Source organism: Microplitis demolitor, chromosome 10 (genome assembly GCF_026212275.2).
Source record: "Microplitis demolitor isolate Queensland-Clemson2020A chromosome 10, iyMicDemo2.1a, whole genome shotgun sequence".
Taxonomy (NCBI): domain Eukaryota; kingdom Metazoa; phylum Arthropoda; class Insecta; order Hymenoptera; family Braconidae; genus Microplitis; species Microplitis demolitor.
In genome coordinates, this window is record NC_068554.1 from 1858313 (window position 1) to 1880973 (window position 22661).

At 34.9% G+C, this 22661-nt stretch overlaps 6 protein-coding genes across 6 annotated transcripts; 2 read left to right on the forward strand and 4 right to left on the reverse strand.

The window, feature by feature from the left end:
- Positions 1 to 5: 5 nt before the first annotated feature.
- LOC103571792 (bifunctional glutamate/proline--tRNA ligase) lies at positions 6 to 6269 on the forward strand. Its single transcript, XM_008550086.3, has 6 exons — positions 6 to 183; positions 290 to 472; positions 559 to 1056; positions 1129 to 2411; positions 3095 to 3337; positions 3569 to 6269. Exons 1-6 carry the CDS (start codon positions 141 to 143, stop codon positions 6065 to 6067), a joined length of 4749 nt encoding a protein of 1582 aa, XP_008548308.1. The 5' UTR covers positions 6 to 140; the 3' UTR covers positions 6068 to 6269.
- A 51-nt stretch (positions 6270 to 6320) lies between these two features.
- Positions 6321 to 13342, reverse strand: LOC103571793 (DNA polymerase epsilon catalytic subunit 1). The gene is made up of 2 exons (XM_008550087.2): positions 13231 to 13342; positions 6321 to 13137 (listed from the first exon to the last, which is right to left on the reverse strand). Exon 2 carries the CDS (start codon positions 13122 to 13124, stop codon positions 6342 to 6344), a length of 6783 nt encoding a protein of 2260 aa, XP_008548309.1. The 5' UTR covers positions 13125 to 13137; positions 13231 to 13342; the 3' UTR covers positions 6321 to 6341.
- Positions 13343 to 13589: 247 nt separating this feature from the next.
- On the reverse strand, positions 13590 to 15767 carry LOC103571794 (52 kDa repressor of the inhibitor of the protein kinase). Its single transcript, XM_008550088.2, has 3 exons — positions 15606 to 15767; positions 15209 to 15528; positions 13590 to 15143 (listed from the first exon to the last, which is right to left on the reverse strand). Exons 1-3 carry the CDS (start codon positions 15695 to 15697, stop codon positions 14875 to 14877), a joined length of 681 nt encoding a protein of 226 aa, XP_008548310.1. The 5' UTR covers positions 15698 to 15767; the 3' UTR covers positions 13590 to 14874.
- A 777-nt stretch (positions 15768 to 16544) lies between these two features.
- On the forward strand, positions 16545 to 20009 carry LOC103571797 (ubiquitin carboxyl-terminal hydrolase 46). The gene is made up of 8 exons (XM_008550090.3): positions 16545 to 16978; positions 17074 to 17154; positions 17577 to 17793; positions 18203 to 18283; positions 18372 to 18664; positions 18732 to 18869; positions 19290 to 19433; positions 19494 to 20009. The coding sequence occupies exons 1-8, from the start codon at positions 16976 to 16978 to the stop codon at positions 19599 to 19601; spliced, it is 1065 nt and encodes a 354-aa protein (XP_008548312.1). The 5' UTR covers positions 16545 to 16975; the 3' UTR covers positions 19602 to 20009.
- Positions 20009 to 20975, reverse strand: LOC103571796 (60S ribosomal protein L21). Its single transcript, XM_008550089.1, has 2 exons — positions 20882 to 20975; positions 20009 to 20529 (listed from the first exon to the last, which is right to left on the reverse strand). Exon 2 carries the CDS (start codon positions 20516 to 20518, stop codon positions 20039 to 20041), a length of 480 nt encoding a protein of 159 aa, XP_008548311.1. The 5' UTR covers positions 20519 to 20529; positions 20882 to 20975; the 3' UTR covers positions 20009 to 20038.
- A 344-nt stretch (positions 20976 to 21319) lies between these two features.
- On the reverse strand, positions 21320 to 22436 carry LOC103571798 (60S ribosomal protein L21). The gene is made up of 2 exons (XM_053742307.1): positions 22349 to 22436; positions 21320 to 21838 (listed from the first exon to the last, which is right to left on the reverse strand). Exon 2 carries the CDS (start codon positions 21825 to 21827, stop codon positions 21348 to 21350), a length of 480 nt encoding a protein of 159 aa, XP_053598282.1. The 5' UTR covers positions 21828 to 21838; positions 22349 to 22436; the 3' UTR covers positions 21320 to 21347.
- Positions 22437 to 22661: the final 225 nt, after the last annotated feature.

Below are 22661 nucleotides of genomic sequence, written 5' to 3' on the forward strand. Positions count from 1 at the left end.
AACTCCACATGACATGTGTTGATGTATCTAACCTATTTATTTGAATATTGAATCTTCCATAAATTATTCGATCAATCAATCAATCATAAAATAAAATAATTCGGATCAAAGATTTGAAAAAAAAAATTAATTAAATAAAGATGACTATTAAATTGTCAGCAAGCTCGCAAAATCCTCCTCTGGGTACGTAAATTTTCACCATTTATTTTTTTTATTATTAATTTATTTTTAGCACATTGCGAGTTATTATTACATCATAAAATTTTATTATCTAAATTGTAAATTACAGGAGCGATAATTGTTGCCGAGTTGATTTCATCTAAAAACAGCAAAAATAAAATCAATATCGATTATCCAGAATCGTGGAAAGCAGCCGCTAATGTTCAGTTATTGATAAATGATCAAGTTGTCTGTGATGATGACTGTAATATCGGGCGTTATTTAGCAAGAACTATTGATGATAGTTTGTATGGTAACTCATTATTAATTACTATTACTAGCTAATTAATGAACTAATTAATAAGATAAGTTACTGATAAAAACAAAAAAATTTGACAGGTGGAAGTGGAATTTTAGAGAAGACTCAAGTTGACAGCTGGATATCTTACAGCAACGGTCCACTTAAAAATCCAGCGTCTCTCTCCGCTTGTTTGGATTATTTGAATAGAAATTTGACCAAGAACTGGTTAGTTTCTGATCAGATAACGCTGGGTGACATTTATGTATTTGCTACTTTGATATATCATAATTATAAACAAGACTCCCAGTACCCTGAGTTAAATCGTTGGTTCAGTCGAGTGAGTTCTTCCAAATACGCGTCAAAGGTTTTGAATACTTTTAATAAGTCTTCAGTTGCCACTAAATCTCGGAAAGATCCATCAGAGTCACATCAGAAACCAGCAATGAGTAGGAAGCAAGAAGGAAAATTTGTTGAATTACCTGGAGCTGAAATGGGAAAAGTTGTCGTACGTTTTCCTCCAGAAGCCAGTGGTTATTTGCACATCGGTCATGCTAAAGCTGCTTTACTAAATCAATATTACGCGGAAACATTCAAAGGTAAAAAAAAAACAATTATAGAAATACTTTCGCAAAACCCTAGATCTTAATTATTTAAATATATTTATTCAGGCACTTTGATAATGCGTTTTGATGATACGAATCCTGCTAAAGAGACTGTGGAGTTCGAGCAAGAAATTTTACAAGATTTAAAACTGTTAGACATAAAAGCAGATCGTTTTACTCACACTTCAGATTACTTTGATCTCATGTTGAAATACTGCGAGCAACTTATCCGTGAAGGCAAAGCCTTCGTTGATGATACTCCTGGAGAGATAATGAAAGAGCAGCGTGAGAAGAAAGAGCCGTCGAAAAATCGTGACAATCCAGTTGATAAAAATATTAAACTGTGGGAAGAAATGAAGAAAGGAAGTGAAAAAGGCCAGGCATGTTGTGTCCGTGCCAAAATTGACTACACGTCAGTCAACGGATGCATGAGAGACCCGACGATTTATCGTTGCAAGCCTGAATCCCATCCCCGGACATTAAATAAGTACAAAGTTTATCCAACTTACGACTTTGCATGTCCGATTGTCGATTCAATTGAAGGTGTAACTCACACACTGAGAACAACTGAGTACACAGATCGCGATCCTCAATTCTTCTGGTTCATCGAAGCCCTGGGACTGAGACGCCCGCATATTTGGGCATACTCCCGTTTGAATATGACCAATACCGTTCTGTCAAAACGTAAATTGACTTGGTTTGTTGACAATGGTCTTGTTGATGGCTGGGACGATCCGAGATTACCAACAGTGCGAGGAATATTACGTCATGGACTAACAGTCGAGGGACTGAAACAGTTCATTATTGCTCAGGGTGGATCTAGGTCAGTTGTCTTCATGGAGTGGGACAAAATATGGGCAATGAATAAAAAAATAATTGACCCGATCGCTTATCGTTACACGGCACTGGACTCTGATGACTTGGTACAAGTCAACGTTCTGGACGCTGCTGACAATCAGTTCATTGACGTCCAGAATCACCCGAAGAACCCGGAAATGGGAACTAGAAAAGTTTTGGTTGGCAAGAAGATTTTTATTGAACGAGTCGATGCCGAGATGCTAAAAGCTGGCGAGAAAGCGACTTTTATCACCTGGGGCAACTTGATGATTGACAGTATCAAGAAATCAAATGGAAAAATACTGGAAATTGATGCTAGACTAAAGCTAGATGACAAAGATTACAAGAATACTGTAAAACTTACTTGGCTCGCAGAAAAAGGTGATAAAAATGATCATAAAAAAGACGGTGATTTAATTCCCTGCATTGCTGTTTACTTTGACCATATAATCAGCAAAAATGTCTTGGGAAAAGATGATGATTTCAAAGACTTTATTGCAAAAAATACCAGAGTAAGTTTTCTCATTTTTTTCTAATAAAATTGTAAATTATTTTTCACCATACCGACGTCAAAAGTTTAAATTGCCGCCCTATTTAGAGGCAAAAAAGTCGTTTTTTTCTCTGATAGCCTCCATAACCGCAAGTTAACTCCAAGCTACATCCGGAATCTGAAGTCAACTTAACAGCAAAAGTTGCAGTTAAATTGACAGCAGATTGTCTGTTACTTGAATTCAATTTGACTTTAAATGTTACTGTCAGATGACGTTAAGTTGATTGAAAGTTTTACTTTAAATTGACAGCAAGTTTTTCTGTAAAATTACATTCAGTTTACGGCCGCAAATTTACATCAACTTGCATGCAGGTATTATCCAGCCGATTGCCAGAAATTTGTTAAGTTAGCCAAAATCTTTCACTGCATAAACTTGCTGAGCAAGATGTAGCTATCAGGGTCCCTTTATGAGTTAACAAGTCAGGTGCAGGCCTGGTGAAAAAATGTAGGCACACTATGGAGAGAGGTACGACATTCTATTCCACGTTTTTGCCACCACGTGGGGTGGAATCTCTTGCTTTCCTCCCTAGATGTGAAATATTCAATTCAGACTACGGATGATAGCCAACCACCCTGATCTGAAATCGTTTTGTTTCATTCCTTGTCCCTTAATATACTATTATTATTTTTTTTTTCTGAGAATAGAAAGAAGTTAAAATGTTTGGAGAAGCAGAGTTGAAGAATGTGAAACAAGGAGAGATAATACAATTGCAAAGGAAAGGATTCTTCAGGTGTGACGTAACATATGCACCAATGAGTGACTTTACATCACGTGAGAGACCGCTGATACTATTCTACGTACCAGATGGACACACCAACAGTTCTCCAATTTCAGCGACAGCGTCTAAAGAAACTAGTAATAAAGAGACCAGCAAAAGTAACAAAGCCGTAAGTATATCAGCTTACGTATTTAATCTTTATTACCAACAGAGCTATCATAATAATAAAAAAAAGTGCATTCTCTAGCCAGAGAACACGTGGCCACATTCACATTCACTATTGTCTTTTTATTAGACCATATGTAATAAAAAGTAAAACTGATTTCTCTTGCTATTTATAGTAATGAATCATAATAATTATTTATAATTGTAGTAATAAAAATTTTTGTTATGATTTTAGAACGCGGGGTCGAGTACAGCCAAATCTACACCAGCGGTTGATGGAGCCTCTGTATTGTCACAGATTAAAAATCAGGGAGACAAAATTCGTGCGCTAAAATCATCGAAAGCTGATAAGAAAGTAATTGAAGAAGAAGTCAAAGCTTTGTTGAGTTTGAAAGCGGAGTTTAAAAAAGTAACTGGCGTCGAGTGGAAACCAGATTTGAATCCCGCTGACTTCCAAAGTTCTGCAGCAGCTGAACCAAGTGCTGAGTCGATTAACCAGCAAATAGTTGATCAAGGAAACAAAGTCCGGGAGCTTAAATCGGCCAAGGCTGACAAGGCTGCGATTGATGAGAGTGTTAAAGTTTTATTGAGTTTGAAAGCTGAGTATAAAGCAGCTACAGGCAAAGATTGGAAGCCGGAGTCTACTCCTAAAGATACGAAGGAGGTTAAGAATAAAAATTTACCAAAAATGCAGGCCACTGATGCTCGTAATGCTGATGAATTGAATAAGAAGATTGTCGAACAAGGAAACAAAGTTCGAGAATTGAAATCAGCTAAAGCTGATAAAGCGGCGATTGATGAAAGTGTCAAAATTTTATTGGGTTTGAAGGCGGAGTATAAAGCAGCTACAGGTAAAGATTGGAAACCAGAGTCAACTCCAAATCCTAAAGACACCAAAGAAGCTAAAAATACTCAGAACTTACCGAAGGTCCAGACAGGAGCTGGAGATGCTGATGATTTGAGTAAACAGATTGCGGATCAAGGCAACAAAGTCCGCGAACTGAAGTCTGCTAAAGCTGATAAAGCCACAGTTGATGAAAATGTTAAAGTTCTGTTGAAATTAAAAGCTGATTACAAAGCAGCTACCGGCGAAGATTGGAAACCTCCAGCTTCAGCTGCTGATGGCGACAAGAAAAAGAAATCAAAAGCTCCTGAGCCGCCAAAAGCTTCCAAGCAGGCGCCTAAAGCAGCTAAAGAAGTCGACAGCACAAAAACAGGCACAAGGTTGGGTCTAGAAGCCAAAAAATCTGAAAATTTGCCTGATTGGTATTCCCAAGTTATAACTAAGGGTGAAATGATCGAGTACTATGACGTGTCAGGTTGTTACATCCTCCGTCCGTGGAGTTATTCAATCTGGGACAAAATAAAAGACTTTTTCGACACGGAAATTAAAAAACTGGGTGTACAAAACTGTTACTTTCCTATTTTTGTGAGCAAAGCTGTGTTGGAACGAGAGAAAACTCACATTGCAGACTTCGCACCGGAAGTTGCATGGGTCACCAAGTCAGGAGATTCAGATTTGGCTGAACCAATCGCTATTCGCCCGACATCTGAAACCGTCATGTACCCGGCTTACGCTAAATGGATCCAATCTTATCGGGACTTGCCGCTGAAATTGAACCAGTGGAATAACGTAGTCCGCTGGGAGTTCAAACATCCGCAGCCATTTTTGCGTACTCGTGAGTTCCTCTGGCAAGAAGGACACTCTGCATTTTTAACAAAACCTGAAGCTGATGAAGAAGTATTAATTATTTTAGATCTTTACCGCCGAATTTACGAGGAATATCTTGCGATCCCGGTAGTACGCGGTCGGAAAACTGAAAAAGAAAAATTTGCAGGCGGTGATTACACGACTACTGTCGAAGCTTTTGTATCAGCGAGCGGACGTGCGATTCAAGGAGGAACAAGTCATCATCTGGGTCAGAATTTCTCGAAGATGTTTGATATTAAAGTCGAGGGAGTTGTTGAAGGTGGGGATAAAACTTTCGTGTACCAAAACTCATGGGGATTAACTACGAGAACAATCGGTGTGATGGTGATGGTCCATGGTGATGACAAAGGACTCGTCTTACCTCCAAATGTGGCTTCTGTACAAATAATTATTATCCCTTGCGGTATTACGGCGACGACGACCGCTGAAGAACGCGCTAATTTACTGGCTGAGTGTACAAAACTAGAGAAAAAACTTGCAGACGCGGGTCTTAGGGTCAAAGGAGACTACCGAGACAACTACAGTCCTGGCTGGAAGTTCAACCACTGGGAGCTCAAGGGAGTGCCATTGAGAGTTGAACTAGGATTCAAAGATCTGGAGAAATCCCAAGTGACGTTCGTGCGCAGAGACACTTTGGAAAAATCTTTCGCAAAACAAGACCAGGTCTGTAAATACGCCAGTGATTTACTTAACACTGTTCAGAAGAGTATGTTCGACAAAGCCAAGAAGGAATTGGACGATCATATAAAGTCTTGTCAGGATTGGAACAGTTTCTGCAAGCACTTGGACCAGAAGAACTTGATTCTCGCTCCGTTCTGCGGGAGAATTGACTGCGAAGATGAAATTAAAAAAGACAGCGCGAGAGACGAAGCTGAAGAAGCCGGAGCTCCTTTGATGGGCGCCAAGGGTCTTTGTATTCCCTTCGACCAACCCAAAAACCAAGATATCAAAAAGTTGAAATGCATTCATCCAAAATGTGGACAAAGCGCTCAATTCTGGACGCTCTTTGGCCGAAGTTATTAAAAAAAAAAAGTTATTTTTTTATAAAAATACTAAACAAAAAAAATGATTTCTTGGCGCAAAAAAAAAAAAATTCTTAGTCGAGTAAAAACTTTTTGCGACAATAAATATTTTTTTTTGTCAAAATATAGATGATAAATTTTTATAAATTCAATTTTGCATTTACATATAAAATTAGAACTTTTTTTTTCATGACATTAATTTACTTATAAAAAGATTTAAATGATTAATAAAATAAAAATAAATAAATTAAAAATATCATTTAATAAAATATAATTTATTTAAGAACTTGGATACTATCAATTAAATCACTCAAAACAATCATCTGGCATTTTTTCGCGATCGATTTTAAAACTTTAACACATTTTACCATCTCATCTTGCGACACAGTATTTCTGTACTCTCCTGAGCATGTGCAGTACTCGCGGGCGTTATCCCTCTGTACTTCCCCACACTTTTTGCACTGCAAATCTTGCAGAACGAACCCCATACTTTTTCTGCACACAGTATCTATAAGTACAAACTCTATTTCCGCATTGTCGTAAGTCGTTTTGCAAAGCGGGCAGTTCCAAACATGGATACCAGCTTCAATTGTACGATAAATATCCTTGCAGAGATCAATATCTCTCGTATGATTGCACGCCTTGCAAATAATCTCTGGCAGTACAAAAGAAATGCAGGGTTCCCTCCACTCAGCTTTGTCACTAAAATTACCGACGTTTATTAATCTCAGGAGATTCCGCTGCAGCTCATAGACTTCGTCTTCAACTTCTTTGTCTAGTGACAGAACTTTACAAACCGCTTTTATCAATTCCAACGCCGGGTTTATTTTCATCGAGCCGGTGCTCCCGAGATCGAGATTCGGAAACTCGTCGCTCGTCAGAACTTTCTCCGGTATTTTTTTATGAATTTTCTGTACAATTTGAAATAATTTCTGTGACATCTCTCCGTTTATTAACTTCTTAGCAAACTCACCAGCGTTTTCCAACGATCCCAGACCTAGTTGACAAATAGTCTGACTAAAGTTATTTTTTCTTCGTCGACTGAGTCTTGGAGTGCTTGGAAATTCCATCTGATTTATGAATTCATAGACAGCGATGATGTAACCAGCAATCACGGCACTAAAACTCGCTTGGCATGAAGCTTCTTGAGGTAAAATTTCCATTAAATTCCAATTCATGATAACTTCTGGTGTATCATCATCATCTTCTTCATCAGAGTCTCTGTCTTCCTCATCATCATCGTCATTGCTGGTATTTTTTTCTTTATTATCAACGGAATCATTCAATTTTCCTTTTATGCCAGCGAAGTTCGCTAGATCCAACCAAACTAAATACTCCCAGCAGTTATCGTAAGTGATGTCAATTGAGTGAAACAATTCTTTGTTCTTGATAGTTTGGACTACGAACTCAATGTACCCAAGTGCGTCAGTGATCGTTCGCTTTTTTGTACAAATAATAATTTTGTTGAAATTAGCAAAGACTATAATAGATCCCAGTCTTTTGAATTCAGCGATCAGTTGAATGAACAATTTTTTCATGTAAGTGTGAAGTGTTCGTCGCAAGGCTGGATCGTAGAGCAGAGCATTCGGTGTCCTCAGCCATCGATAGAAGTGAATTATTTGATAATCAGCGAACACGTTTTTCTGGAGAGTAACTGCTTTCAACCAACCGCTGACCATATTCCTCAAAACTTTGAATGCTGCGCTGCAAACTGCCGTTTCATCGTAACTTGGAATCACGGCCTTTGGGTCTCCAGATACTATGTCCTGTAGGGAAGCTTGGGGTGCGACATGAAACGCAACGAATGAACTGGTACCATCTATGTCATTGACTCTGTTCGACTGCAGGAGTGTATTGATAGCAAGACTTTCAACTTCCAGTTCCACGCAAACGCTGGAAAAAGTCCCTGACTTATTGGCAGCGCAACTGGAACTCTCCTCAAAGTCTGTAAGCAGACGGTTGTCATCATTTTCACTGCCCCCAAGATCTGGTCTTTCGTTTGGAGACGACCAGAGTATGAAATTATTTTTTTGTAAATTACGCGCGTAAAATAAATCCGCCCCAAAAAGTGTCGCGTCCGCTGGAATGTTGCCTAGTGGAGCTGCAAAAAACCGGCACTGATCAATCATAAGACACAGCCCGTGATTACTTTTTAAAAAGTGTCTTATCATGGTCCTGGCGCCGACTCTCTGCCAGTCCAAGGTACTGAAGAGATGGTCGACGTCCGGGTTATGGACAGTCACCAGAGGAAACTCATTCAGTGTCGGCATTGCGCTGCACAGATTTGAAACTTCCATGGGAGATTGAATCAGCAGCATCGTGGCGCCTTTCATTTCATTTTTGTAAGACTTCAGAGCCGCCTGAAGCTGACGGTGGATTTGCTGCAGACTTATTTCGATCCGCACTTCGAAGCTCATGTCTTCTGGATAAAAATCGAAGTCCGGGTGATCTTTTACGGCAGCCAGTTCGTTTTGGTACAGAGCGTTCATATTTGGCATCTGGTTCGTCTTGACGGAGTCGTAAACAAAAACATGTCCTCGTTTGCTGGGACCTAGAAATAAACCCCACATAGATCTCTGGCGATTTGGCGCCCAGTGGTGGAACAAGTAGACGTATTTGATAGCAGCGCGATCACGTAAATACATATCAGTTATTCCTGTTTTCATTTGGAGCTGGTGTAAGTTAAAAGTGTCAGAGCCATCTGCCATAGCACGCGCAGCCTTGGCGTCGACGGTACAAACGCATCCCAGTTCGAGTATCGCTCGAAAAATAAGGGGCGTTTGAGTTTCGTAGATTCCTTCATTTTCCGGCTGCGTGACGTTTTCCATAAGACTTTGGCTGTGCTGCTGATAGAGTTCTTCTGGGACAGTATACTGGTACAAATAATAAACTGGCCGTGATCTTGGAAGAATTTTAGTGCACTTGCGCCACAAGTCATTGGGTCCAGGATCCCCACGTTCTTTACGTGAGTTGACGTAAAAAATCCTTGGCACCAACAATCTGATCTGATGGAGCTCATTGTCTACTAGAGCCCAGAGTCTAAATAGACCTGGTTGATTCGTCTCGACAATTTGAATTATTTGCCACGGATAGTCTAGTAATTTACGATGCGCTTTGCGGAAGAAACCTGAAATTGTAGATGTGTTCGGATTACGGACAACTCCGCGCGCTGTCTCTTCAACCTGACCGATCATTTTTATTCTCTTCCGCTGTCTGTCGCCACGCTGCTGCTTCTGATACGCCCACTTTTTCCGGTGGAACTCCAACCAGGCTTTGAATTCTTCATAAGTATTTCCAGGAGCCGGCGGAGCTCCCAAAACTTCGCGCCAACTCTTTTTCAAATCGATCTCCTCGTCTTCAGAAACCGCGCGCTTTCTTTTAGCCTGAGGAAGTTGCCTTGCCTTTGAAGTTGACGCTCCTACATCTTCAATGTCATTTATTTCCATGGATTCATTGGCGCTATCTTTGTCTTCGTCATCATTCTCGTCGACTTCTCTGCTAGCGGAGCTAAAAATATCTGTAATTTTCATCTGTTTCTTGGTGTCGTTTTTTTCCAGCAGCTTTTTGTGCAGCCAGTCAGGATGTCTGACACGTGGAACTGGATTGGCAATTCCCTGCATCGCTGCAGGTATTGTTATTATTTTTTGAATGACGCTGCCAAGTCTTTCGATGTAATATCCCCAGTCTAGAATCTGCCGGATGTCAAAGTCCTGCAGCGAAGGCTCTTTCAACCACTTCCGGAGGTAATGCCGAGTGATACTTGGCTCCGATTGGAATATCGCCAATGGAATAGCACGTTCTGTCACCGGAGCACCATGAGGTTTTTTAGAAATTATGTAGCGACATGCTAGCCCAGCATCTTTTACCATCTGGTCACCCAGAAACTCTGACAACCTCTTAGCTGTCGAAATAGACGTCGATTTTTGGGCTCCATAGTCTTCTAGTTTTTTTGACATCGATTTGTTCTCGCTAATGAGCTCAAATAACTCAGAGTCCGGGATGTTTGATCCTTTGCTGTACATAATATCCAGCCAATAATCAGCAACTTCTGCCACAGCTTTGTAACATTCTTCCAATGTCCCGCCTTTTAGAAAAGATTCAAAAACAGACGACTGGAATATTTTAATTAACTGCAATTCCCCTCGTCTTTTAACTTCAAAACCTTTTAGTTCAGCCAATGAACCATCAAAATTAAATACCGCGTAACGTTTTTTAAGTTTCTTGCCTTCTTCTTTAGCCGCTGGCAAGACCATCGCTAAATAAGGCCCGTCTATTTCAAAGAAAATTGAATTTTCACTTCGTATTTTGTAATGACCCGTCTCTTTATCAACTAAGTCATGATAGACATGATTTGTAAACTGATCTTTTACCATAAAATTCAGCACCGCATTGGGATAAGATATAGTCAGCTTAGATTTTTTTTCATGCCGCGTTTTGATGACAAAATTATCCGGAAAAGAAGCGGGCAAAATGCACCAGATTCCATCGGTGTCCAGTTCCAAAGGACGTCCAATTTTCTCAACTATTTTTCTAGCTTCCATAATAATATGAGCGCCAGTATAACAAACAATCCCGCCCATTTCCATACTAAACCATCTGGATCCTCCTCTCATAACGTAGCCATAAAACGAATTTAAAATACACTTATGCGCAAGTTGCAATGAATCGTAAAGAACTTCACGATTTCTAGCGGATTTTATTTCAGCCGCATCGTTTTTTTTCAACGCAGCTGCAACCTGTTGCTTCGCCACTTTATTAAGTCCCTTGTATTCGTACCTTCGGTCACGAAAAGCTCGTACAGTGTCCACATAAAATGAATTTTCTTTCTGACAAACAGTTTGCGTGCGTTCTTCCATTTTAGTTATTTTAACTTTTTTATAAACTTTTTTGCAGTACTGCTCCAAACGTTTTTTTTCATAACTCGCACGTTCTGCTGGAGACAGCTGATGAAACGCACGTTTAGGTCCACCAGGAAATCCTGGTGGAAATTTTTCAGTCTCCAATTGCTGCTGGATGCGCTGATACTCGCTCAAGCTCGCGGCCAAGTACTCGCCTCGCCACATCCACTTCATATCGCGCTTACATAAAGCTCCAGGACGATTGTAATCGCAAGCTGCGCAAGCGGTTTCGTCGACCATCGCCGATGGCTGCAGACGATTCGTCAAAATAATATTTGGATACATGGCGCCGACATCTAAATGATATATCACAGGTTTTTCTAATCTCAGCGGTTGGTTTTTTAGATCCATCAGTTTTTCCTTTATCGCGTCGGCGACTTCCTCAAAATTATCCACTAGATCAAGTGGAATTTTTTCTTCCTCTTGGATCGCGTGCTTCAGAGTGCTCTCGACGCTAGCGATCAGTTCGTCGACGGCACTGGTGACTATTTTGAACCGGTAAGGAATGTCAGCACGGAAAATACCAGACTCTAGAGCTTCGACATGTCCACCGACGTAAGTCTCCTGATTCAGAACGTGTCCGTCATTTGTCAGCTTGTTCAATTCAGTCTCTTTTTTATTTGGAATTATGATATTTGCTTTGAATGCTTCAACCATCAGCAGTGACTCGCACAGTGTACCGGAACCTTTACGCAGAACTTCATCAGGACTCATTGGAATAATCGTGCACAGAGCGAATATAAATGGGTGAACGTACTTTTGGTAAAGATAATAAGTGGCGACAGCATCAGACACTGAATAGTTAGCGAGTGACTCGGGTTGCTCGACTGCTAATTTGCACATTTCTTCGGGATCAACTTCAACTGGATTGTAACGCAACTTGGCCTTGGTTACAGCCTTGAGACCTTGTGATCCGACTGGTAAATATGAGTCACGTTTTACCCAGGACAGACAGTCCATGTGACTAGCGGGTCTGCTGGTGAAAAAACCATCGCGATTTTTCGAAAATCCTATGAGATCTTTCATGTTCATCCCGTGAATGGCAGCACGTGTTTCTACAAACGGCCAATCGAAGAAATCTCCGTTATATGAGACAAAAATGTGCGGGCGAATGTCGAGGATGTGATCAAAAAATTTTCTTATCGTTGCCTTTTCGTTTGGTTCATTAAAAACTTGAAATTTTCCTTCGAACTCTGGAGCCGGCGTGTACTCAAAGTCTTCGATGTCCATGGAAATGATCTCGCGGTTGGTTATCAAGTATCCAGCGCCATCGATCATGTAGGAGATCATCATGATCTGATCGAAGTTGGCGTCAGGAAATTTTAGAGGAAGTTTTGTAGTCTCGATATCATACGCGAGGACAATTGGGTCCACTGTTTCAATGATGTCTGTGCGGCGAGTGATGATCGGAGGATCAGTACCACGTGTCCTAACTGAGTACCAAGACCCGACGAAAATATTCAAGTCTATAGACACGCGGACATGATGCTTGACATCGTGCTCCCGAATGTCGATGATGTTGTCCATGTGGTCAATTATTTTTTTCAATGACATCTGGTCATCTGGATCAAGACTGTCTGCTAACAACTCAGAGTAACATGACTGATTTTTCTCGCGGTCTTTGCTCAACTTGACCGCCTGCCGAATTTGTGATTTTACTTTGGTCATGTCCACGATATTAGCGAATGACATCTTCAAATATTTCTGCTGGAGACCTGACAGGTGATTGGGCAGATCCAAATCTTCTTTACGAATTAATTCTATTTTTACTACAATGCCGCTGTACTTTTTCTGGAGAAATATTGATAGCTCTTGCTCGGTATCTTTGCGGCAGAGGACATAAAAATACGGATGATAAGGGAGCGATACCTTGAAACGCGTGCAATCTTCCTCTAGGAAATAATAATCGACTCCGCTTGTTAATCTTTTGTCTTCCTCAACAATTTCTGTTATCTGCATGTTTATCAAGTAGCCTACACGTTCTTTGTTGTCGCTGACACGCTGGAATCCGTACAGGTTGTCAATATGAATATTTTCATTGGCTTGCCTCAGTCTACTGTCTGCTGCATTTTCTCGAGGACCATCTACTCCAGATTCCCATTTTTTTTGGCTTTTTTCAGATTTTTCTGGTCGATACTTTCCGGTATTTACCGAGGCCATGATGACTCTGATTCTAGACAAAATTTAAATTGTAAATAAAAAAAAAAAAAAAAAAATATAAAAATTTCTAGTCAATGAATTAAATTTATTTGAATTTTAAACTCACCGGTTTTAGCGGGAAATTTTTAAAAGAGATCACTTGATTTAAATCATTAAAAATATATAAGTAATGTATGAAAATAAATGTTTACACTTTTATTTAGAGTTTACATTCTCCATCTTGGACACTAGCTCATTTACGCGCCAAAATTTACGCCATGACACTGCCACTTTAAGGCGCGAATTTTTAAATTAAAAAAAAATGTAGAAGTTTAAATTTGAAAGTTTATTTGTTTTACATGACAGTAAGACTTTAAATAATTTGTAATTAAATTACATATGTAAATAAATAATAATTATAATAATAAATGTTTTATAAAGTAGAGTAAAAATTTGTATATTCATATAATAAGTAATAAAGTTTAGAAATTACATGTATAATTTAAAATTTAATTTATTCTATACTAAAGAACTTTACTATTAATAAATTATCGTATATTTATTACTCTAATATTTAAAAAAATTTTTATAAATACTGAGTAAATGTTTGGTCGTTTTGCCGTAAGACTAAATCCTACTGACTAGAAGTCACTAAAACTAAATTACTGTGCGAATTACTCTGGTACTTCGTAATACGATTTGCTGACAAATAGAAAAAGTATGTTGATAGTATGTATGAACAGTATAATTACTGAGGTTTAAATAAAAAATATTAATCAGGTAAAAAATGTGATCATGATTGTCATGAGATTTTTTATCTTTTCATAAGCTCTTGTAGTATTAAATATATATCGTGCTTTCATATTAATGATCATGTAGAAAATATTAATTTCTTAAGCTTGTTGTAACTCAAGTTCTTTTTTTTAAATACTTGAATAGTTGTATAATTAATAAATTTCAATGAAAAGTTTAATATTGCTGACTTTTTTTAAATGAAATGTACTTTCAAAAATGTAAGATTTGAATAGAATCGAAACTTAACATTTAAGTCCACAGTCGCGAATTAATATCAACAAGCGGGTAAACTGTGACTGCCTGTAGTCAGTGGGCAACCCTGATTAGTAAAAATTATTTGAAATGATTAAAAACAATTTGAATCAACTAATATATAGACATACACTTAGCATGGGTTAAATCATTTTCTTAATCAGGGTGAAAAATCGTTTCGTCCCTTAGGAACAAACTAATTTTTCTGCCCGTTGACTGAAGGCTTTGCAATTTAAACTCTGATACTTGTCATTTTTTTCAGTAATTTCAGACCATTAATTTTATTTACATAACTGACAGTTCTGACTGTGATTGGTTTATAAAAATTAGTGTGAATAAATAGTATAGTATTTATAGTTTCTGCTTAATTATAAATTGCAAATGACAATTTAATAGTTGATGACACCACTGGTCTTAAATAAACTTGTTTCTGACTGACTGCTGACACTGAAACTTTAAATTCCAATGCAGGTAATCATGAAAAATCTAGTGTGTAACTCAGGATGAAACAGGATTTCACTGTGGGTGATGTCAGCCTTCACCCAAGTCTAAATCGTTTCGTTTCATTCCTTCACACAATATCAGTCTTTAAAAAAATATGAGCGACAAATGTTATTACCGTAACCAAAAGTATAGACTAACATATTTAGTAGAAAAAAACGAAATGATAACCAGTCTTTGTTCATGTGCGCATAATTTAAGTACCTAGTGAAGAAAATTCGATTTAAACTTCACTTTCTTGAGTTGAATTCCTGCTCTGTAAGTGAGAAATTAAATCTTTCAAAGATTTGATACGCAGATGAAGTTGTCTTCGTTGGTCCTGCAAGCTTTTTATTTGTTTCGATTTTCTAAGATCTGTTGCTTTTATTAATTTAAGTACTCGTTCAGCTTTACGCGGAGTTGAAAAATCTTCCAGAGTGATTTCAGATATATAACGAGGTCGATAAAATATTCGTTGTTTCTTCGGAGTATCAGTGCTATCATCATCTAAATCTACGAAATAAAAAAAACTTAGGATAGTTTAAAACTCAGTAAAGTTGAAAATGGAAATACTTTACCTTCAATTTCATTTATAAGCTCATCAATAAGTTCTTCGACTGAAGACTGCAGCATGATGTCAACAGGAGGATCATCTTCTGATCTTCTCTTTGATAGTTTCGATGCATCATCAGCTTCTTTTATCACCAGAGGATTTGACAGTAATTTTGTTGGCACGGCACCAGATTTGAGGAATGATTTTTTAATACCAGATGAACAACTGATCATATCAGATGCTGTAAAGTGTGTGGAGCAGATACAGATGCGTGAAACATCATCTTCAGGTGTCAGTCCGCAAACATCCAACCATTTTTGTCTCACAACCTCATCTCTCGGAAATCTATAATTAATTAGACATTCAATTATCAGTAATTACTTACAGAAATGAAATTTATTAAGAGTAATGATAAAAACTACTTGTGGAATGAAATTTTATCAGCTTTTGATGGTTTCCGGTCACACAAAAAACACAATTTAACCATTGCTATAAAAGTTTGGCAATAAATCATCTACAGGTACTTAAATATTTGTAAATAATTGTTTGTGTCAGTGATACATTTCCTTGTCATCAATCTGTCATGTTCGTTTTTTACTACGCACGCGCGCGCTTTGAAACTTTAGTCTCATCAATCGGTAAATTTATTTTTATTCTATCACTGAAGTTAGCAGACAATTAAAAATTTTCAAAATATTTTTCAGCGAATTGCTTACAAGAAAAAAAAAACTAAAAATATGCACATGTAGAAAATTAAAAAAACTCTAAGTGCAATTTCTTTTTGTAATTTATCGTTTATACGATTAAAAATATAAAAATAAAAAAATACACATACTCATTTTCAAATTCAATAAATGCGCATTTTTTTAATTTTATCCAATTTCATTTAATTCACTTATTTCGAAATTTTTAAAACTGACAATTGTCAGCTACATTCACACTCATATTTTTTGATAAAAAATTAATATTTTATTATTAAAAACAATAAATAATCAATTATCTGTTACGTCATAAGATTTTTTAATACTCTGATAAAATTAATCACTTAAATCTTTTATTTTTAATAAAAAAAATTGCCTTGTTATCAATTTTTCATATAAATTTTTGACTGCGCACGCGCGCGGACTTGAAAATTTTACAGTTCCATAAATCAGTGAATTCGTTTTTATTTTCTCATAAAAAATTATTTTATAATCAATTATCTATTACGTCATAAGATTTTTTAATACCCTGATAAAATTACTAATTAAATATTTTATTTTTAATGACAAAATTAATTAGTTTTATTTAAATTATAAATAATGTGTCAGATTAGACTTTAGATGGCAGCAAATTCGGTTTTTATAAGATGGGAGTATTTCTTTACACAACATAATACAAAAAAATAATAAAATATATGTACATATGCATATATACGATCTGTCAAAAGTAATAAATAATAAAATGTAATAATTTATATAAATCACAGATTAAAAATAAATAAACAAAAAATTTTTATAATACACAAATAAATGATATAGTTTTATCTTTGTAGTTAATAAATATATACATATATATACATGTATGTATATTATTATTATTGCATGTGTTCAATGTATTTTATTACATTGCCATGCCGATTTGGTAACAAGTATGTAACAAGTAATTAATAATTGTAATATGATGTGTGCGATAAGCATTAAAATAAATAAATCACTATCGTAATATTTGAATACAATGAAGATTTTCTCAACAAAACAATCTATTTTAATTGCTCAGTATTTTATTCGTGGTAAAATAATTAAATGGTAAAATGGTAAGATATTATTTAGTTTTTTTGTTTTAATAATTAACCTTTTCTATGCTTCCATACTCATTAATTAAAGTGTAATTTTTTAAATTATTTTTTAGGGTGCAAATATATCACAATTAGAAAGAAATATTGGAGCTGATCAATTCCCACCAAATGAACATTACTTTGGTCTTGTGAATGTAAATATTTGTATTTATTTTTACTGCAATTAGCCGACGTTTAATAATTTTTAGATTTTTTTAAAAAGTAAATTATATAAAAAAAAAAGTATTGGTAAAAATATGAGTGTAAATGTAGCAGACAGACAAATATAAACTTATAGACAATTATAAAAATATTTCGAAAAAATGCACTTATTAATTTTAAAATTTTTTAAAAGTGCATTATTTTTTAATTTTCTTTTATTAATTATTAGGTCTATTTATTGATAATTGAAAATTTAATGTCTGCTACATGCACACTGATGATAAAAAAATACTGTTTTTTAAATTTTCTACATGTGGATTTTTTTCTTTTTAAATTAAATTGTGGAAAAAAAATTTGAAAATTGTCTGCTGACTTCAAAACCATAAATTAACTAATTTTTTATCTGCATTTTCAGTTTGGAAATACCTGCTACAGTAATTCAGTACTTCAGGCATTGTATTTTTGTAGGCCATTTAGGGAGAAAGTATTAGAATATAAAGCAAGAAATAAAAGAACCAAAGAAACATTATTGACATGTTTAGCAGATCTGTTTTATAGTATTGCAACGCAAAAAAAGAAAGTCGGTTCAATTGCACCAAAAAAATTTATTGCTAGATTGAGAAAAGAAAAAGGTGAGCACTATATATCGTTACTTAATTACAAGAAATAAATTAGTTAATTGAGGCGGCTGGTCTAAAAACCCGTGCGAAAATTTCCTACGACTCCTAGGATCAACATCTATGTCTTATTTATATAAAAAAAAGGTTTTGAAACAATAAAAATTAGTCTCGTCTTTTTGAAAGACATCTTAAAGTTGTCGCTGTGCTACTCGAGTTATCAGAAACTTTTTCAAATCAGTAATATTTAGAACTGTCTCAGATTTCTTGTGAGTCAGCATAACTGTTATTATTTTAGTCGGTTGAATTTTTAACTCTTCAGCACTCTCGTATTTTTGAATGTCTGCCTTGCACTACTGTGACATCTGATAATTTGATGCTGTTTAAATTATTTAAATGAAATAAAATATAATAAATGTTTCAGAGGAGTTTGATAATTATATGCAACAAGATGCCCATGAATTTTTGAATTTTCTTATCAATCATATTAATGAAATTATATTAGGTAAGTTCAGTAATTATGCAGAGTATGAATTTTTGTTTATGGGTAATTATTGTTATTATTAATGTTAATGATTATAATTGTTCATTAGCGGAGAGAAATCAAAGCAAAGCTGCTACTGGAAAAGGTGGAGCTGGAGATGCTGGAACTCCACCAGAACCAACATGGGTGCACGAGATATTTCAGGGTATCTTGACATCAGAGACTCGTTGCCTTAATTGTGAGACTGTATCTAGCAAAGATGAGGATTTTTTCGATCTTCAAGTTGATGTTGATCAAAACACATCCATAACTTACTGCCTCAAATGTTTTTCTAATACAGAAACTCTTTGTAGTGATAATAAATTCAAGTGTGATCATTGTAGTAGTTATCAAGAAGCCCAAGTAATTTTTATCTTTTAAATCAATTATTTCAAAATTAGTTCTTTAAATAATTATTTTTTATTTTTAGAAACGAATGAGGTTGAAAAAATTACCTATGATTCTTGCTCTTCATTTGAAGAGATTCAAATATGTCGAACAGTACAATCGGCATATTAAAGTATCTCACAGAGTTGTATTCCCACTGGAGTTAAGGTTATTTAATACTGTAAGTTAAATTGTAATTTAAACTAGCAACTCAGCGCTTTTTTTAAATTTTCAATGACAACTGTCGTGAGCTTATCAAAATTTTATCAATTAATCCAAAAAAATTTCGCTGAGATATATTAAAAAAATTACTTAGTTATCAATTAGAAATTAAACGAAATTTTTTGAATACATTGTCTGCCAAATTTGAAAATTCTAAGTACAAATTTGACATGATTTTTTTTTATCATTGGCTATTGTCCCTATTGGGCCACGTGCTATTTACTGCTTCACATGAAGATTTTACTGAAATTAAAATTTTAAATTTCATTCAACCCTTAAGTGATGTCAACTGAGTAATTATGTTGTACTTTTGTCAATTGAAAATTTTGAAAAAGTGTGGGACACTGAAAATTAATAAATTATTTTGTTAAAAAAATAGAGCGACGATGCTGTTAATCCAGATCGTCTTTATGATTTGGTTGCCGTTGTGATACATTGCGGAAGTGGTCCCAACCGCGGGCACTATATTTCAATTGTTAAAAGCCATGGATTTTGGTTGCTATTTGATGATGACGCAGTTGATGTAAGTCTTATTATTAATTAATAATTACTAGTATTAAATTAATTAAATAATAATTTACAGAAAATTGATGCATCGAATATCGCTGATTTTTACGGACTCACCTCAGATATTCATAAAACTTCAGAAACCGGATACATTTTATTCTACCAATCAAGGGACTGTAATTAATGTACTGTAAATAATTTATTTACAGTTTAAATCGTATTTATAAATACAGTTTTTACTAAGTAATTAACGGTATAGAAATTTATTAAAGAAGAAAATAAAGTAAGTAATGAATTAACATCTTTATTAAAACAAGATATTTGATAATGAAGGCTTCCCAATTGCTCCTATTTAAAATACGTGCGATTATATTTTAATTGTCCCAATACTAGTCTATTTTAATGTAAATTAATCAAGATGTAATCTAATTATTTTTTTTTCCTCCATGTAATTCAATTTAGTTATTAAAAAAAAAATTATTTCAGTAAAATATGTTAAATTAACTATCAGATTTTAATTCAATTGTAAAATAAAAAAAAGTTTGAAAAGTATTGTTAAAATTAATAAATAAATGAATGAAAACTTGTGTGTACGAGTTTATAAAGAACTTTATTTATAAATTAAGCGATGAATTCATAAGGAATTGGTGCCAATAAGATTGGAGCTTCACGTCCAGAGACGATGTGAGCTTTTGAAGGCTGAGCTGGTTGTCTTTTGAGCTCGACTTGGATGTTCTTGGTCTTGGCTTCCTTTCTTAATCTCTCGTTCTCCTTAACTCGTTTAAGAAAATCTTCACGACACTTTGAGTGGTTCAAGTGCTCGATGCGGATGTTGATGCGTTTTGCGATTATTCTTCCGCGGATACGTTTGTTAACAATCACACCCATGGCATGGGGAGTGACGTTGAACACACGGCCAGTTTTTCCATGGTAGGCTTTGTGGGGCATTCCCTTTTGCACGGCACCGTTTCCTTTAATGTCCACGATGTCACCTACTTTGTATACTTTCATATACGTTGACAATGGAATTGTTCCATGGGTACGGAACTTCCTGGAGAACAAGTCTCGTGTACCACGACGATAACCTTTTGAGTTTGTCATCTTGAGTCAAGCTGAAAATAAAGTGAGGTTATAATTTTTATTTTGAAAAATCTAATCACTGCGCGCTTCGATACTAAGTAATTATATAAACAAAAAAATTGAGAACTTTAATAAATGTCACGAGAAAAATTATTTGAACAAAGATAATATATTTTTCGCACTTAATTAATTAATATAATTGAGAACGCACGTGGCGGTTGACGGGTATTCAATTTTTTTGTTTTTTTAAATTATCTTTGGATATTAACGAGTGTTTATAATTAAAATTATCAAAAAAAAACATAGTTAAGTGATTAATTGCGTAGTTTATTATTTAAAAATAGAGTAAATAGAAAAATTTTTATAAAATGATTTAATCATTACCTTATGCTCAAATCGTCGAGGAAAAAAGAAAGATTTCGATGTTTGCTGTCGACGGAGCTAGTGTATAAGATGGCGCTGCCGTCACAATCGATTATTCTAATATCGACTTTAAAATAAATTACATTTTGGCGCGAAATTCAAAAACTTTAAGTATGAACAAGTTAAATTAAGACACGTACATAAAGAAATTTTTAAATGTTAAAACTAATTAATAATGATACTAAAATTAGCAGACTTCTAATCATTTTTGTTTAATGACGAAATAAAAAAAATATTTTAAAAATTGCACCCATAGTTTTTTTAAATTGCTACATGTGCATTTTTTTTTTTATTGATTTACTGAAAAATAAATCTGAAAATGATTAATTATCTGCTAACTTTAGGGTTATAATTAATAATTAATAATTAATTAAATGAATAAATGAAGGCTTGCAGGTATGAGTTTTAAAAGTATTTTATTAATTAATTAAGCGATGAATTCATATGGAATTGGTGCCAGTAAGATTGGAGCTTCACGTCCAGAGACGATGTGAGCTTTTGAAGGCTGAGCTGGTTGTCTTTTGAGCTCGACTTGGATGTTCTTGGTCTTGGCTTCCTTTCTTAATCTCTCGTTCTCTTTAACTCGTTTAAGGAAATCTTCACGACACTTTGAGTGGTTCAAGTGCTCGATGCGGATGTTGATGCGTTTTGCGATTATTCTTCCGCGGATACGTTTGTTGACAATCACACCCATGGCATGGGGAGTGACGTTGAACACACGGCCAGTTTTTCCATGGTAGGCTTTGTGGGGCATTCCCTTTTGCACGGCACCGTTTCCTTTAATGTCCACGATGTCACCTACTTTGTATACTTTCATATACGTCGACAATGGAATCGTTCCATGAGTACGGAACTTCCTGGAGAACAAGTCTCGTGTACCGCGACGATAACCCTTTGAATTTGTCATCTCGGCTCAATCTGTAAAATAAAGTGAGGTTACAATGTTAAATTTTAAAAAATTCAATTACTGCTAGGTTTAATTGCAAATATTTATAAAAAAAAAATTATATGATTCTTTAATTAATAATTAAATATTTAATTAAACATCAATACTAATTTTTTCATTCATGAATTTACAAATAAATATAAGAATGCATATAAAGTTTTTATGATCTTGGAGTTAGAAAACAATTTTCGAATTTTTTTTTCAAGCAAATCAATTACGAAAAAATTGCATGTATAGAAAATTGAAAAAGCTATAGTTGCAATTTTTTGAAATATTTATTTTTTATAAGCTATCATTTTTAACAAATAAATCTAAAAATTAGACGTCGATTAATTTCAGTATCAGTTATTTTTTTAAAAATAATTTTGAAATATTAATAAGATTTTATAAATTTGGTAATAAAATTAGTGATATATATTATTGTTTAAATAATAATTTTTAAAAATAATATATAGTAATAGTTTATAAATATATGACAATACCTTTTTCAAGACAGCGAAGATTAAAAAGAGAGAAATTCTAAAGTATACTCACTCATGTTTTTTCAACTAACTATAGTATATTTATCACATATATTTTGTTACTTTCTCATGCTTTACATATCTAGAAATTATAATTATAATTTTAATAATAAATAATAATTTATATGATTCTGATATTAGAAGACAATTAAAAATTTTCATATTTTTTTTCTAACAAATCAATTACAAAAAAAAAAAAAAAAAAAATTTTTGAAAAACGATTAACTAGAGCTTTTTTTTACAAGATTCGAATTTCATTGAACTGAAAAACCCA